The sequence below is a fragment of the Balaenoptera musculus genome, chromosome 2, assembly GCF_009873245.2.
Source record: "Balaenoptera musculus isolate JJ_BM4_2016_0621 chromosome 2, mBalMus1.pri.v3, whole genome shotgun sequence".
NCBI lineage: Eukaryota > Metazoa > Chordata > Mammalia > Artiodactyla > Balaenopteridae > Balaenoptera > Balaenoptera musculus.
Window position 1 is genome coordinate 126295223 of NC_045786.1, and position 18718 is coordinate 126313940.

The 18718-nt window shown below is 34.2% G+C and overlaps 1 protein-coding gene across 2 annotated transcripts in view; it reads left to right on the forward strand.

Annotated features, from left to right (window-relative positions):
* Nucleotides 1-18718, forward strand: part of ATL1 (atlastin GTPase 1) — an 88410-nt gene that overhangs the window by 44718 nt on the left and 24974 nt on the right. For both annotated transcript variants that reach the window (XM_036841715.1, XM_036841714.1), the window contains exons 3-7: nt 3913-4160; nt 6168-6302; nt 6768-6872; nt 12205-12255; nt 14400-14456. In XM_036841715.1, coding sequence (XP_036697610.1) covers nt 3913-4160; nt 6168-6302; nt 6768-6872; nt 12205-12255; nt 14400-14456 — 596 coding nt within the window. The remainder of the gene's footprint in view (nt 1-3912; nt 4161-6167; nt 6303-6767; nt 6873-12204; nt 12256-14399; nt 14457-18718) is intronic.

Here is an 18718-nt window from a genome sequence, read left to right on the forward strand (position 1 = left end):
CTCTAAACCAAAGGATTTTTGCTATACACATAACTAACAAAGGTCTAGCATTCAAAATATATAGAGAACCACTATAAATCATTAAGAAAAAGACAATCTAATAGAAAAAAATGAACAAAAGGCATGTGCTCACTTCATTAGCGTGTAGAGAAATGTACATCAAGACTATAGTGAGATACCACTTACTCATTTTATACCTATCCAATTGACAAAAATTTAAAAGTCAGACAAAACCAAGTGTTGGAAAGAATGTGAGTCAATAGACTGTCTAATAAACTGCTGGGAGTGGGTGGGGAGTGAGAATTTGCTACAGCCACTTAGAAAAAATTGCTGAGCACGTTGTGAAGTTGAATATTTGAAAAAAATTACAACCCATAAATTCCATTCAGAGTACCTCTTGCATGTATGTAGTTAGCTACAAGCAATCTTAGAGAATTATTTCAGTCTGTAGAAAGTTGTGATCTAGTTTTCAGCTCTGAAGATGTTTTTCTATCCAAAATATTATGTCTAGGCAGCCTTCCTGATTCACATCAGTTGTATATGCAGATTAAAACTACACCATAGGTAAGGAGGTTCATCAAAGAATGTGTGTTGTTGTCCTCAGAAAGAACCTTTTACTGAGGCTGAAATAAGATGGGTAAGTAATGCTGGAATAAAATATGAATAGGTAATAAATAATAGCAATATTAGGTGGTCACCATTATTAGGTACGTAATATTTATCAAGCTCTTTGGTCTTCAGTTAATGAATATTACTTCATTTAATCATCACAAAGCCTCAGATGTAGGTACCATTCTTTTATTTATTTATTTATTTATGGCTGCATTGGGTCTTCGTTGCTGTGCACAGGCTTTCTCTAGTTGCAGTGAGCGGGAGCTACTCTTCGTTGAAGTGCACGGGCTTCTCATTGCAGTGGCTTCTCTTGTTGCGAAGCACGAGCTCTAGGTGTGCGGGCTTCAGTAGGTGTGGCTTGCAGGCTTCAGAGCACAGGCTCAGTAGTTGTGGCACAGAGGCTTAGTTGCTCCACGGCATGTGAGATCTTCCTGGACCAGGGGATCTAACCCATGTCCCCTGCATTGGCAGGCAGATTCTCAACCACTGCACCACCAGGGAAGTCCCGTAGGTACCATTCTTAATCTCATTTTTCAGATGGAAGATGGTGAGTCATTGTGAGGTGAAATAAATTCCACAACTTCTTATGTGTGTAAGTTGTGAAGCTGGGATTTAAACAAAGACTCTCTTGACTCCAGCATCTGTGATATGACAATATAGAAGCTATTGTCTGTTGGATGTAAAATCAATTTTTCTTAACTTTGCAGAGAGAACAACTCTGATTCATGGCTAACGCAGTGGTTTTGTTGTTTCCAGATGCTTCATACTGTTGCTCAGAAAGTAATGGTGTATGTCTATCTCCACTAATGAAAAACTAAAATTATGTGTTAGATTTGTAATATTTCAGTAGCATTATCTTACAGATGAACAGCAATATATGTAGTTATCAACGTGATGTATGTGTATACATACATCAATATGATCTGAAAACATTTAAAATTATGCTGAGAGATATAACTGCCTTGTTTTTCTCTAGTTGTGAGACTTCTTATCAAATAGACATAATGAAGAATGTCTAGTTAAATATGTTTTCAAAATTTTGGATGAAAGGTTATTTAAGAGCCCAGTTTATTTCAAAATTAATATTATTAAGGGTTGATTTGAGGCTAGGTCATATATCTGATCTGAGGAATTAATTGATGTATGTTTTGACTTTCTGTTCTTTTGATAGAAGGCAAATGAGCCCATTTATGTGTTGTCCAAAAGTTATTTGATTTCCACTAAAGAGGCAGAATATTATAGTGGAAAGTTCTGAGATGAAAGTTTAATTACCTGGGATCTAAACCCAAATGGACAGTTACTATGTGAACTCTAGTGGGTGTGATCTTGGGAAAGTTACTTAATCCAGTTAGTTCTTCCTCATGTGTCAAAAATACAGGTAATAATAAATACCTTGCTACAATATTGAAAGCAATAAATAAATAACACAAGAAAGCATCCATGGTAGATTGCCTGATATAGAAATTGCATTTATTTTCCTTGGGCAAAGTCAGTTACATATTTGGCTTTAGTTCTGTAAATATGTAATAATGCTAATAGCATATACGAATACATATACCAGCCTGTGTTCTAAGTGTGTTACATGCATATATTAATTCATAACAACTTTATGAGGTAGACACAAAGAGATTAAACAACTTATCTAAGGTTACTCAGCTAAGAAATGGGGAAGTCTTGATTGGAATCTCAGCAGTCTGGTTCCAGAGCCTGTGTTTTTAACCACTACACTATACTGCCTTTCTAGAGGAAGGGGTTGTAGGGTGTATCAGTTATTTATTGCCTGTTATGTTGCATAATAAATAGTCACAAAACCTCAGGGGCATAGAACAATAGTATTTATTGGTCACATGTTGAAATGGTTGTTAGGCAAATCTGTTGATCTTGGCTGGGCTCCCTCATGTGGCTGGGGGTTGGCTTGCTATGGGCCTTGGCTGGACCTGGACAGTTTGCCTCTGCTCCAAGTGTCTCTCATCCTGCAGCAGACTAGTCTGGGAATATTCTCATGATGAATGGCAGAGACAAAAGAGCAAAATGGAAACACACAAGTGCTTTTTCAAGTCTCTGCTGTGTCATGTCTGCTAAAACAAATTACATGGCTGACCCCGGAGTCAAAGTGGGAAGACATTACAAAGTTACATTAAAAAGGTTATGGATATAAGAATGTGTCACTTGACACATTGAAGTTGTTTTGTAATATACTGCAAATGCCAAGGTCTAGGGTTCTAAAATTCTTGTATATTAGGGATGATTTCTAAAAGAGGACCTCTGTCAGAAACAGTATTTCTGACAATTAAATAGAAAACTCTGAAAACACGCACATGTGAACACACACATCCATGCACACACATACACAAACACATAAATTTATAGAAAATAGGCAGAAACTTCTTCCGGGAATACTTAGTTCAGTTTATAATCCCAAGGTAGTGATGGTGATGATGATGATAATAGCTAACCTTTATGAGCTTGCTGTGTGCCAAGCACTGTTCTCAACACTTCACATATAGTAACTCCCTTAATCTTTCCAACAACCCTATTAAATAGGTACTATTAATAGTTTCTGTTTTACAGGTAGAGAAACTGAGAGATTTAGTAATTTCCCAGAGTCACAAACCTTTTTTATAAGATCTCCACACAAAGTAACTTTTGAAAAGCTTCTTATTTTTTTTTATTGAATTATATCCAGACCTCTTTTCCATAGATTTGAAGGTCTTCTGTAATCTGGCCCTACCCAATTTAATTATCTGTAACTTCCATTGCTAGAAAATATAATTTTAGACAATTAAGAGTCTAAGATTTTGTAGATGGGTTGCATGCATTGGAGGGAGCTGAACTGGGTGCTTTAGAGATTTATTCCAGTTTCAAGAATATGTGATTCTGAGTCCCTCTGTGTATTTCCTCATATGCATGTTCAGCTTTAAAAAGTGTTGCAAGGATCTTTCATGTGAATAACTAAACTTATTTCTAAGGGATTAAGTGTAAACTAAGGCTATTTTATTCTTCTCCAAAAGTAGAGTCCTTTGCTTTGATTTTTTTTTTTCTTACTCAGCAAACAGAGATCTCTGTACTGATTTAGAGCTTTCTTAAAAATAAAATTCTGTTTGATTTGGCCACTTGATCAGAAAGACCAGATGTAAGTCTTTCAGAGATATGGTGTAAATGACATAAATATATGTCAATGAAATGAACATTTCTAATTCCACTGTGCTCCTGTTTCAGATGTTTGAATGTTGAGACGTACATATCCATTTCCTGTGTTTTGAGATCATTTGCTGAATAAATTCTTATTTTATTCAATAGGCGGCTTTTCAGAAAAGGGGTGTGAATGGAGCTCTGAAGAGGAAGAGCCAGTGAAAAAGGCAGGACCAGTCCAAGTCCTCATTGTCAGAGATGACCATTCCTTTGAATTAGATGAAACTGCACTAAATCAGATCCTTCTCTCAGAGGCTATCAGGGACAAGGAGGTCGTTGCTGTATCTGTTGCTGGAGCATTTAGAAAAGGAAAATCATTCCTGATGGACTTCATGTTGAGATACATGTATAAGCAGGTAGGGAAGAGGTGCTTTGAAAAGTTTTCTGATTTCTGTGCTTTCATGACTTTGTGTTTTTATTTAGTAGTAGTGTACAATATTTCCATTATTATGTTCCCTAAAGATGAACTAGTTTAAAAATGCTATCGTGTAACCATTCCAACTTTGGTGCTTTTGGCACCAAACTATATAGGCCACTTTTGTCTGAAGCCACTTTGCTACATTTCCCTTAGAACGTAACATTTTTTAAGCTCTTTTGAAAATAGACAAGTACAGTGATATGGTTATAAACTTTACATCTTAAATAGTGTTTAAAATGTCAAATAACTTTTGTCATAATTTTTATTATAATCATTTCCCCCCCAACATTTACTATGACATTTTTCATGCATGCAGCAGACTTAAAAGAATTTTACAGTAGACACCTGGATATGCACTACCTAGATTCTACCATTAACATTAATATTCTTGCTTTATCACATGTGTCTCCAGCTATTCTTCCCTGTTTCAATCCATTGCTCCATCTTATTTTTTGGTTCATTTCAAAGTAAATTGTTGACTTCAGTATGCTTCCCTATAAATATTTCAATATACATCATTATTATATATTTCAGTATTTATTTAGTTTTTTTCTTTTGTTGTAAAATTTACATATAGTTACATGCACCAATCTGAAGTGTACATTTGCTTTTTTTGGAAAATGTAAATACCTGGGTAGCCCCAAAACCTATCAAGTGTATCTTGCTGTTATCCCACAAAGTTCTGTTATCTTTTCCCGCTCAGTCTCACCCTTAACCCACCCCCAAAGGCAACCAACAGTGTCATAACATTTGAGACAATAGTGTGGCATAGAAAGGAGACTTTAAGGGGCCTAGGATCAACCAAAAGCAGAAGAATAAATAGGAGATTAGAGTTGGGGAACAGAAGGTTAGGAGTAGAGAACATACCAGTATTTTTTTTCTACACTTTTACCCTTAGTAATTCGGATGCCAATATGGATGTTGAGGCAGAATAGACATACTACCCAAAGAAACTTTATATTATGCATTTATATCATAATTATCCATTTTAGATTGATCTTTTATAGGTAGGGTATTTTTGAACAACTTGGTAATGTTAACTTTAACATCTTCTATCTCTAGCCTCAGTCCAAACAAATCAAGAACAGAACAACCAAAATACTTCCAGGCTTTGAAAGCAAACAAAATTCTTACCACTTTCTATTTCTATCATACCAACATTAGTACACTACTTAACGTAGGTGGGAAAATTGAGTGAACAAAATTAGTATACTTTCCATTCTTTGGGATTATATAGCTTTAGGCATATTCATAATTTTAACTGTGCGATAAACATTAGAATGAAATACTCAATAACACTTGTCATGTTGCTTATGTTAAATAACATTTGCTCAGATTAAAGTGTAACAGATTTGTTTTTTTTTCTACTAGGTGCTTCTCCTCCTGCTGTTCGCTCCCTCCTCCCCCAACAGCAAAACATTTGTGTATATTATTATTGTATATATCCTGACATAATACGCTCTCTTATACCTTTATTTCTTTGTTTCTGGAATGCCCTCCCTGAGTTTGCTCACCTGGAAAATTCCTAAACGTCCTTCAAGTCTTAGCTCTAATATCACTTCTCCTATGAAGTCTTAACTGACCAAGAGTTAGTTGTTTCTTTTCCTGTGCTTCCATTTATATCTAATATACACGCCCATTTTGGCATGCATATAGTGCCTCATAATGGTTTGTTAGCACGTCTGTCCCCCTGTTAGGCTGTGAGCTTCCTCTTTTCTGGAATGATATCTTTGTATCCCCAGGATGTAGCATAAAATGTGACAGATGGTTGCTCCTTCATAATTATTTTTTGGATGAGTAAATAAAGTAAGTGTATCAATATAATAGATGTGCATACGTTGTTTCCTTTTGTCTAGAGTTGGAGAGGGATACAAACTGGTATGGATGAGTGGAAGAACCTGTACTACATATCTAGTTCAATATCATAGACTTTCTTAATTTATAGGAATCAGTTGATTGGGTTGGAGATTACAATGAACCATTGACTGGCTTCTCGTGGAGAGGTGGATCTGAACGAGAGACCACGGGAATCCAGATATGGAGTGAAGTCTTCCTTATCAATAAACCTGACGGTAAAAAGGTATGGTGTGAACTTCTTAAAGAAAATTGAGTTTTCACTTGCCAACAGTTACCACTTTTCAGGGTCCTCCAAAATGCTCTTTTGAAAACTAATTTTGACCATTTGACATGAAGTTTAAAAGGGAAGTGGGTAGCGTCCTATTTCATGTTCCCAGTTTCCCTTTCTACTGATCACAGTAGGCAAAATCATAGGGACAATAGAACAGCAGATCAGCTAGCTAACATCTATATTTTGTTTCAGTGCTATTTCTGTTATGTTGGATTACCAGTGAAAATTAATCATTACAGTAGTCAGCAGCTAATTAATATTTTTATTTTCTGTGGCATTCATGGCACATGTGAAAAATTACCTATTAAGTATTCATTGCTAATGGTTTGCTTTAGTTCTTATGGTGTTAACTTTGTAGTAACCCTAATACCCTGCATGTTCTATAAAATATCAATAATGTACTCTACTTGCCTATAGGTTGCAGTGCTATTGATGGATACTCAGGGAACCTTTGATAGTCAGTCAACTTTGAGAGATTCGGCCACAGTATTTGCCCTTAGCACAATGATCAGCTCAATACAGGTATGGAATAAAATAAATCCATTTTGATGGATGTTTCTTTAAATAAAAATTATGAATGTATGTATTTCTATCTACATGTGGTAGTGAGACAAACAACAGAAATGGTAAATTATATAATATTATTTGACTCAATTAGCATACCAGTTCTTATGATTTCCTTAAGAGTGGAATTGTTTTATTACTGTAATCTAATTTCTGATCAGTTTTCAAATTGCCTGCTTTAGTCAGAAAATGTTATATTATCTTATTGATAATTTTTTCTATTTCAAGCCTACAGTAAAGTCAATAATATTAAATCTTAAAATGTATGTAGATGCACTGAGACTACCTATTATTAGTTACAGTTAATGAAGTAGGATTTATAAATGCAAATTTTGTTTTACATAGCCAGTAGAAACATTTCTAAATGTAAAAACATTTATATATGTTCATGACTTTTTGTAGTATCTTAATGTGCATTTAGGAAAGTAAATGTCTTTCTTTCCTTTTTCTCTCTCTTTTTAAGTATTGTTTTTGAAGTTATTGTGTGCTTTATAAGTTGTCCTGAAAGTCCTTGAGGGTTTTACTATGATCACAGAACACATAGCATAAAAATTTTAAGACAATTTTTAGATTTTCTATTCACTGGAAAGAGCGAGAAGAGACAGTAACCAAGAAGCAGACCATCAAAGAAAGGTAAAATAGTTTTAAAAGGTAGGAAAGGCAAAGTGGTTAGGATGAGTAAGTCAAAGCTGAAATTATAAGTATGTGGGGAGAATGGAGCTAGTGAACCGGCAACCGGGACATTATGTGTAGTTAGTACAATGAAAGGATGGATAGAAGGAAGACTGAATTTTTTTGTAAAGGACTTTAAAATAAGTCATGATTATAACCTATGATTGCCTAGCTTTTTAAAAAAATTATTATATAAGTTTCAGGTGTATAGCATTATAGTTCAACATCTGTATACAGTGATCACCACCACAAGTCTAGATACTACCCATCACTATACAGTTACCCCCTTCATCCATTTTGCCCAGCCCTCACCCCCCCTTCTCCCCAGGTAACCACTAATCTGATCTCTATGAGTTCATTTTTATTTTATTTTATTTGTTCATTTTGTTTTTGTTTTTAGATTCCACTTATGAGTAAAATCACATGGTATTTGTCTTTATCCATGTGACCTATTTCACTTAGCATAATACCATCAAGGTCCATCCATGTTGTCACAAAGTCTGGATTTCCTTCTTGTCTATGGCCAAGTAGTATTCCAGTGTGTGTTTTGTGTGTGTGTGTGTGTGTGTGTGTGTGTGTGCGTGTTACATCTTCATTATCCATTGATCCATTGTTGGATGCTAAAGGTGTTTCCATATCTTGGCTGTTGTAAATAATGATGCATTGAACATAGGGGTGCATATATCCTTTTGAATATTGTTTTCATGCTCTTCAGGTAAATACCCAGATGTGGAATTGCTGGGTCATATGGTAGTTCTGTTCTTAACTTTTTGAAGAATCTCCATACTGTTTTCCCTAGTGGCTGCACAAATTAACAATCCCACCAACAGTGTACGAGGGTTTCCTTTTCTCCACATCCTCTCCAACATGTATTATTTCTTATCTTTTCAATAATAGCCATTCTAACAGGTGGGAGGTGGTATCTCATTGTGGTTTGTTTTGCATTTCCCTGATAATTAATGATGTTGAACATCTTTTCTTGTGCCTGTTGCCTATCTGTATGTCTTCTTTTGAAAAATGTCTATTCAGATCCTCTGCCCATTTTTTAATTGGGTTGTTTGTTTTTTTGATGCTGAGTTGTATGAGTTCTTTACATATTTTGGATATTAGCCCCTGATTGGACATATGATTTGCAAATATCTTCTCCCATTCAGTAGGTTGCCTTTACGTTTTAATGATGGTTTCCTTCACTGCAAAAGCTTTTCGGTTTGATACAGTCCCATTTGTTTATTTTAGCTTTTGTTTCCCTTGCCTTTCAAATCAGATCCACAAAAGCATCACTAAGACAGATGCCAGTGAGGTTACCACCTATGTTTTCTTCTAGGAATTTTATGGTTTCAGGTCTTACATTCAAGTCTTTAATCCACTTTGAGTTAATTTTTGTGTATGGTGTAAGATAGTGGTCTTGTTTCATTCTTTTGCTTGTGGCTGTCCAGTTTTACCAGCACCATTTATTGAAGAGACTGTCCTTTCTCCTTTTTGTATGTTCTTTGCTCCTTTATCATAGATTACTTGTCCATATATGTATAGGTTTATTTCTGGGTTTTCAATTCCATTCCATTTATTTATGTGTCTTTTTTGTGCCAGTACCATGCTATTTTGATTACTATAGCTTTGTAGTAAAGTTTAAAATCAGGGAGTGTGATACCTCCAGCCTTGTTCTTCTTTCTCAAGATTGTTTTGACTATTCAAGGGCTTCTTTGATTCCATAAAATTTTTAGAATTATTTGTTCTAGTTCTGTAAAGTATGCATTTGGCATTTTAATAGGGATTTCATTGAATCTATAGATTGCTTTGGGTAGTATGGACATTTTAACAATATTAAATCCATGAGTACTGAATATCTTTCCATTTTTTGGTGTCTTCTTTAACTTTTTATCAGTGGTGTATAGTTTTCAGTGTACAGGTTTTTCATCTCCTTGGTTAACTCTACTCCTAGGTATTTTATTCTTATTGATGCAATTGTAAATGGAATTGTTTTCTTAATTTCTTTTTCGGATAGTTTATTATTAGTATATAGAAATGCCATGGGTTTCTATGTATTGATTTTGTATCCCATGACTTTACTGGGATAAAAAAACTTTACAACAGTTTTTTTTGTTGTTGTTAGAGTCTTTAGGGCTTTCTATATATAGTATCATGAAATAGCAAACAGTGACAGTTTTACTTCTTTTCCATTGTAGATGCCATTTATTTTTCTTGCATAATTGCTGTAGCTAGGACTTCAAACACAATGTTGAATAAAAATGGCAAGAGTGGGCATCCTTGTTTCATTCCTGATCTTAGAGAAAAAGCTTTCAGCCTTTTGCCTTGAGTATGATGTTAGCTCTGGGTTTGTCATATATAACCTTTGTTGTGTTGAGGTACATTTCCTCTATATCCACTTTGTTGAGAGTTTTTATCGTAAATGGAAGAATTTTGTCAGATGCTTTTTCTGCATCTATTGAGATGATCGTATGATTTTTAACCTTCATTTTCTCAATGTGATGTGTTGTGTTGAATGATTTGTGGATGTTAAATCATCATTATATCCCTGGAATAAATCCCACATAATTATGGTGTATGACCCTTTTAATGTATTGTTGGATTCAGTTTGCTGATATTTTGTTGAGGATTTTTGTACCTATATTCATCAGGGATATTGGCCTGTAGTTTCCTTTTTTGTGGTATCCTTCTCTGGTTTTGGTATCAGGATAACGCTGGCTTCGTAAGATGTGTTTGGAAGATTTTCCTCCTCTTCAATTTTTTGGAATATTTTTAGAAAGCTAGGTATTAAATCTTCTTTGAATGTTTTATAGAATTTGCCAATGAAGCCATCTGGTCCTGGGCTTTTGTATGTTGGGAGATTTTTGACTCCTGTTTCAATCCCTTATTAGTAATCAGTTTATTAAGACTTTTTTTTCTTCATGATTCAGTCTCGGAAGATTGCATGTTTCTAGAAATTTATCCATTTCTTCTAGATTGTCCAATTTGTTGGCATATAACTGTTCATAGTGGTCTCTTATGATCTTTTGTATTTCTGTGGTATCAATAGTAATTTCTCCTCTTTCATTTCTGATTTTATTTATTTGAACCCTCTCTCTTTTTCTCTTGGTTAGTCTAACTAATGACTTATTGATTTTATTTTTTCAACTCGCTTTTAGTTTCACTGATGTTTTCTATTTTTTTTTTTAGTCTCTATTTTATTTATTTCTGCTCTGATCTTTATTATTTCCTTCCTTCTACTAACTTTGGGCTTTGTTTGTTCTTTTTTCTAGTCTCTTTAGGTGTAAAGTTAGATTGTTTATTCAGGATTTTTCTTGTTTTTTTGAGGTAGGCCTATATTGTTATGAACTTCCTTCTCAAAAGCATTTTTGCCACATCTCATAGATTTTGGTATGTTGTATTTCTGCTCTCATTTATCTTTAGGTTTTTAAAAAATTTCTTCTTTGATTTCTTTGATGATCCACTGGTTATTCAGTAGCACATTGTTTAATCTCAGCATTTTTGTGGTTTTTTCCCCCATTTTTTCCCCTTGTGATTGATTTCTAGTCTCATACCATTGTGGTTGGAGAAGCTGCTTGATATGATTTCATTCTTCTTTGAATTTATTAATATTTGTTTTGTGACCTAACATATAATCTGTCCTAGAGAATGTTCCATGTTCACTTGTGAAGTATGTGTATTCTGCTGCTTTTTGATGGAATGATCTTTATGTATCTATTAAGTCAATCTGATCTAATGTATTGTTTAAGTCCAGTGTTTCCTTATTGATTCTCTGTCTGGATGATCTATTCATTAATGTAGGTGTAAGACTGACTAACTTTTAAAAATATACTTCTTAATTTAATTAGCCTTTAAAATACCAACTTAATATCTAACTTCTTCATAGTCAACAGTATGTGCAATTTACACAAGTCAATTTAAACCAGATTGATTTTGCCTTTTAAATATTTATTATTTACTATTTATATTTTTCCTGGAGACATTAAATATTTTTGCTGAAAAATCTAAGTCCTTAGTATGACTATTTTTTATTATTATCTGAGAAGTGGTCTATTATTTAAATAAGTACACAGAGTATACTGTTTGTATCAGTATATAAACATATAAACATCATTAACTTTTCTTTGAAGTTACTGATATTTATCCTCCTACTTAGAAAAAAAGAATTTCACCTTAATGCTGTGATCTGTTCGTGAAGCAATAATGCATATGTTTGAGGATGTAAGCATGATATTCAGAACTTAACTTTCATGTGATGGAACTTTCTATAGACTTAAATAATTGATTGTAAAGAAGCCAACATAATTTTTCAAGACAAAATTTTATATATGGGTTATTAAGATCTAGATTATTATTATTTTGATATGCTTGTAAGAATGATTATTTTATTACTAATTGTTGAATTAAGTTCATAAAATAATTTTAATATTCTGTCTCCAAATCAGGTAGCTACTGTATTTCTGGAAAAGTTTTATGATCATTGTACATTATTTATTGTCTCTCAAGGTCTTATAAATATATGTGAGAGAGTTTGATTTTGTGAAATTGATATTTCAAAAAATAGAGAATAACAAAATAAGTGCTTAGTATGCTGCTAATTATTTTCTTATTTTGACTTTATTTCTTAATCAAGGTATATAACTTATCTCAAAATGTGCAGGAGGATGATCTTCAGCACCTTCAGGTAACAATATTTACAGTCTCTTTTGTATATCTGGTAATCTTTTGGGCATGTACAGCAGAACTTTAGGATTTTTGGAGGTCTTCTTGTACTTGGAAAACATAACAGTCAGAAAGATTTAAAAATGTAACCAAATGGAGGTTGTCCCATTTCCAGGTTTCTAGTTCTAGCCCTGTATGATTATATTCTTTCTAATTCAGTTTTCAAAGTCCTTTGTATCAGTAAAGCTATTTGCTGTCAACCCTGTATATGGAAAAATATATGGCAAATTAGAGTGGAGAAAGAACCTTTGGTTTAAAAGTGACCCAAAATGTGAAGTTGAAGTCTTATGGTTAGGGATTTAATAATTGTTAGTATGATATCAGTTGTATGCCAGATTTTTTTTCCTGTGGACCACTTTATAACTAAGAACTATGGGGGACTACCTGATGATTACTCATAGAATTCTATTTTATATCTGAAAAAGATCTCAGTGACACCTAATTTATCCTTAATATTTTATGGATGAGAAATTTTTCTCTGAAAAAAAAAATGACTTGCCTAAATTCATGTGGCTAGTTAGTGGCAGAGTGGGAATAGAAATTTGATCATCTGGTTGGACTCGTTGCTTCTTCCACTCTCCAAGCAGCATTTAAATCTCAAATAAGTAGAAGATCAGATGTTTCCTAAAGATAGTTCACATCTCTGTCACGCTGTCTACTCCTTTTCAATTCATGTTATTCTTGGCTACATAGAAAAACCTATTGTTTCTCTGATAGTTTTCCTCTGCATATTTTATAGAAAATTTTGCTTTCAATGTATTATTTTATCTTGCCAAAAAGAACCTTGTGCAGTTTAACAAATAACAAAGGATGATAATGCAGGGTGATCTGTGAGAGTGGAAATATCATTTGGAGTTCACATCTAGCATTACTCCCAAATATGTTTCTAGTACATCACACTGACCATTTATGACAAATAGGCAATATGCCCAATAATTGTTAGACGTATCTTAGAATGAGTGCAATTGCTTCTTTAGGCATGTGTCATAACCTAGCCAGTTGCTTTGCAAGTTAATGACATGGCACTGTTCAATACCAGTTTAGGATTTCTAAAAAAGGACTGATTTTGGACTTTGATATTAAGTGATCTTTTTTGAGATCATTTAAAAATTTTCCTGTAAATGACAACACCTCATCCTTCCTCAAAAAAGATTGTGAATTCAAATTATGTTAGTAAATGATTCTAATGAGAATGAGTAATGATTCTAATCCCTGGACCTGCTGCCTTTTAGACATATTCTAGACTTTCATTTAATCACTCTAATCAGATGCCTAGTTATTACCATTTGCTTTCTAGATTCCCATAGTTTTCACAGGAGAGGCAGTGTGGTACTTTGGGGGCTATTCTAAAGGGGCAAAGGAGGGGAATCCTCTGTGCCGGCATCCTTCCCCAGCTGTGAGAAGCCTCTGTGGCTTGGTACTCTTGTGTGATGAAGCGGCATTTCCTGTGTACATATGGGGAAATCCACCTGGCCAATCTGGACGGAACTCTCACCAGAGGCCCAGTCACAATCACCCCCTCAAGTCTACGTTCTCCCAAACTTTACATTTCTGGCAACACAAATTGATATGGTACCTCTCAATTGGGAGCAATAAAAAAATAAAAGAAGGTGGTGTATTTGATTCTTCACTTCTTAAACCAAATGCCTGTATGTCTTTGTAATGATCAAGACCATCGGGACATTAAATTTCCTCTGGCAACAACAGTAAATTATCCTACTTAGTTTATAGCTCTCTGGTCTAATCTATGCAAGTTTTGCTTTGAAAGGTCATTTAACATGTTTCTTTGTCCCCCATCTTCCCCACAAAAAAAGTTGTCCTACATTTTAGATATAAAAGGTGTTACCTTTAAAATGGAAACTTCATTTTTAAAATGTACTTTATGTCCTTAATTTTAAAATATATAATTACTGTAGCTCTGCTTTATCTAATACTTAGTTACTTAAAATGATTATTTTAATCTTAATAATATAGTATTATGTTACAGCTAGAGAAAAAAATTAGTGGAAGAAAACCAAGAAGTAGAACTTTGCAGATACTGAAGTTTTCTGTGTGTGTGTGTGTGTGTGTGTGTGTGTGTGTGTGTGTGTGTGATTTTCCTTGTAGCTTTTCACTGAGTATGGCAGGCTGGCAATGGAGGAAACATTCCTGAAGCCATTTCAGGTGAGTGGGTATAAAATGGTGATAAATTCTTATTAGAGTTTCCTGAAGATTATAACCAGGTATATTAATTGAGAAGGTCATGTTTCTTTCTCCATTCACAATAGCAAAAAAGAAAAAAGAAAAAAAGCTTTGATAGTTAACTACCAAAATCCAAAATATAAAGACCTTTATGGAGAAAATATTTTCAAAGTTTCATTAAAGATCATAAAGGAAAATTTATATAAACCAGAGAGATATAATATGATTCCAGACAGGATGATTTAATGTTGTAGAGAATTTAATTTTCCCCAAATTAATCAATAAACTCAGTGCAATTCCAATTAAAACTACAACAGGATTTTTTGAGAAATTCAACACATTTTTCTATAACTTACATGGAAAAATTAAGTTCTCTTTTGATTTGTCAGTTTTTAAAAAGAAAATCCAAATTGGGGGATTGAATACATACTGGAAAACCATAGCAATGAAAATGGTGTGATTCTGCACAGATACGAGAAAACCAGATGAAACTAAACAGAGTTCAGAAATATCCCTCTATATATGGAAACCTAGTATTCAGTAGAGGTCATGTCATAAACCAGTGGGAAATGGATGGATTAATAGCTGGGGTTTGGGAAAGCTAATTCACTTTTTGAAGAAAAAGTTGAATTTCTACTGAACACCATATGTGGAAGAGAGCTCCAATTGTATTAAAGAACTAAATATGAAATTTAAAACTATAAAGTTAATAGAATAAAATATTGGAGAATATCCTTCTGAACTGGGGTGAAGAAAGTTATTCACTAAGACCCCCCCCCACTAAAAAAAAATGTAGTGAAAAATTGATGGATATTACTATATCAGAATAAAGTATTTCTATTTATCAGGAGACTCTATAAGCAAAGTAACTGGATTGGTAGAAGATAATGACAATGTCAAAAATCAATAAGGGATTAATATATAGAATGTGCAAGGAGGTTTTGCAAATAAGACTGGGATGCCCATCAAAAACAGGCAAAGGAACGACTACACACCTATTAGAATGGCCAAATTTCAGAGCACTGACAACACCACATGCTTCACGAATGAGGATGTAGAGCAACAGGAACTCTCATAAATTTCTGGTGGGAATGCAAAATGGTACAGCCACTTTCAAAGATAGTTTGGTAACTTCTTAAAAAACTAAACCTACTCTTACCATACAATCCAATGATCGTGCTTTTTGGTATTTACCCAAAGGAGTTGAAAACTTATGTCCACATAAAATCTGCACACAGATGTTTGTAGCAGCTTTATAAGTAATTGCCAAAACTTGTAAGCAACCAAGATGTCCTTCAGTAAGTGAATAGATATGTAAACTGTGGTACATCCAGACGATGGAATGTTATTCAACACGAAAGAAAAGAAATGAGCTATCAGCCACAAAAAGCCATGGAGAAATCTTAAATGCACATTACTAAACAAAAGAAATCAATCTGAGAAGGCTCCACACTGTATGATTCCAACTATATGATATTCTGGAAGAGGCAAAACCACAGAGACAATAAAGAGATCAATGGTTTCGGGGTGGGCCAAAGGTGCAGCATGAGGGGCAGAGAAATGAACAGGCAGAGCACAGAGGATTTGGGGGGCAGTGAAAATACTCTGTAAGATATTATAATGATGGATGTATGTCATTATACATTTGTCCTAACCCATAGAATGTACAACACTAAGAGTGAACCCTAAGATAAACTATGGACTTGGAGCGATTATGATGTCAGTGTAGGTTCATTCTTGCTTAAAAAAATATATACCATTCTGGCGAGTGATGTTGATAGTGGGAGAGGCTATGCATGTGTCGGGGCAGGTGGTATATATATGGCAAATCTTTGTACCTTCCTCTCAGTTTTACTGCTCTAAAAGAAGGTCTTAAAAAATCCCAAGCCATTCACAAATGATAAACTGAACTTAATAAAAAAAATTAGGCAATGGATGTATAGACAATTAACAGAAAGGAAACCTGAATGGCTAACACATTTTCTAAGGGATATTAAGTCTTATTGATAATCAGTTAAAGATTAAAACAATGAGATACCACTTTATACTCATTAGATAGGCAAAAAAGTAGAACATGGGGATAAATATGAAATGATAGCTAGGATTTGGGTAAATGGGAACACTCAAGCCCTGTTGGTTAAAGTGCAGATTGGAACAACCATTCTGTGGAGCAGGGCAAATATATAAGGATACTCACTGTAGCACTGATAGAGTTGTAGTAGCAGGAAGTTGTAGGCAACTTAGGTGTCCATCACTAGAAGAACAGATACGTAAAATAAGGTGAAAAGCATACTCTGAAATATTTTGCAACATCCAAAGGCAATGAACCCAAAGTATAGAGTGGCATGAGTAAAGTGTTAAAATTAATACTGAATTAAGTCGGGAAAAAGTTTGAGTTCTATAGTATGACACTATCTGTGATTTAAAAACTTCTACATACACAAAATAATATATGTTAGAGTAAGTGTAGTTGAGAGCAGACAGTTGAGGAATGGGAGTGGGAATCTGGGAAAAAATATGATAAAGTAAAACAAAAAAGGGACCTTTGCATGGAGAGATGTTGGTGTGCTGTGACTGAAGGAGTATGAATCTGTCCTCTCAGATCTGGCAAAGCAGATTGGGAGAGGAGCTGATATAAAATGAAATAAGTCCCTGCTTACAATCTTCTGTGTGGTTTACAATACCCGTTAGACTCTGTTGTCTTTTTTAGAAATCATTCGTCATGTTGATAGCTGAAGTGTTGTATAGTGATTAGGCTATTTGCTTTGACTTTTCTCTTTTCTGAACTTGCTACCTCAGGACTCATTGACATAGATTGGGTAACTCCATAGTAAATTCTGGAAAGGAGTTTTCAGTCTTACCAGCAGATGTCACTGCTTCTTATACTTTGCTAGATAAACTAAAACCAAAAGAGACCAACCAGTGCTCTGTTGATAGATAGATAGATGGATAGATAGGCAGGCAAACAGACCTTTGGTAAAACAAAACTAAACTAAACTAACTAACAAAAAACAACAAACTGAAAACAAACAATAGAAAAAACTTTAAGAGATCACTACTTGTTGGTAAACTGTTGGCGTTAACAAATGTCAATGAAAAGAAAAAGTTTTGACTGAGTCAACAGTGACTCCTGAACAGGTTTGGACTTATAAATCTAAGTATCTGAAATTGAAATGAGAAACTCATTAAGTAGCAAAAGTAGCTTCCAAAGCTACTTTAATAATATTTAAGGGACTTCCCTGGTGACGCAGTGGTTAAGAATCCACCTGCCAATGCAGGGGACACGGGTTCGATCCTTGGTCAGGGAGGATCCCACATGCTGCGGAGCAACTAAGCCCGTGCGCCGCAACTACTGAGCCTGTGCTCTAGAGCCCGTGCTCCACAAGAGAAGCCACCGCAACGAGACGCCCGCACACTGCAACAGAGGGTAGCCCCCGCTCGCCGCAACTAGAGAAAGCCCACGTGCAGCAACGAAGACCCAACACAGCCAAAAATAAATAAATAAATTTATTTTTAAAAATAATATTTAAAATTAAAGCAACCAAATTCAAGACAAAAATACTACACATTATGAAATTAAAAGATAAAATGCAAATATACTCAAATCTCAGAACATTTAAGCTATCAGCAAAATAATTCACATTTAAATTAGAAAAAACATAGAAAAAATTCCAAAATAAAATAACTTTTAAATAAAAGTTTAATTAATTTCAGCAGTTTTTTAAGCAGGTCACTTTCTACCCTCTTCCTCTATCTGAGAAGATAGTTTTATTTATTTGGATAAAATTGTGGAGAAATTTTAAATACTGCCTGAGAAAATGAAGTGAGGGGCAATAATATTTTTAAAATAATAATTTTTACTAAAACTAAATTTAACAAATTTAAAATAGAAGAATTCTTAACTCTGAAACAGAGTGAAATTATAAATAATAAACAAGATCTGTCTCAGGCAGCAAAAGTGAGGGCAATTAGCCAATGAAATGAATAGCTGAATTAACAGATTAATTGGATTCTTAAACCAAAAGCCAATTTATACCAAGCAAACAAAATATCTGTGCTAATTGTATTTTAAAACTATATTTAAAAAAAGAGAACTAAAAGCTAAGTGAATTCAGTTTAAAAGCAATTTTGAAGTGTTAAGTTTAGCCAATGGTGTGCTAGTTAATGTTTACAACTGGCTAGGGAAGTGGGGGAGGTGGGTCTGATTTGTAGCATTTGCTGATTTCTGTGGTGTAAATACTTCT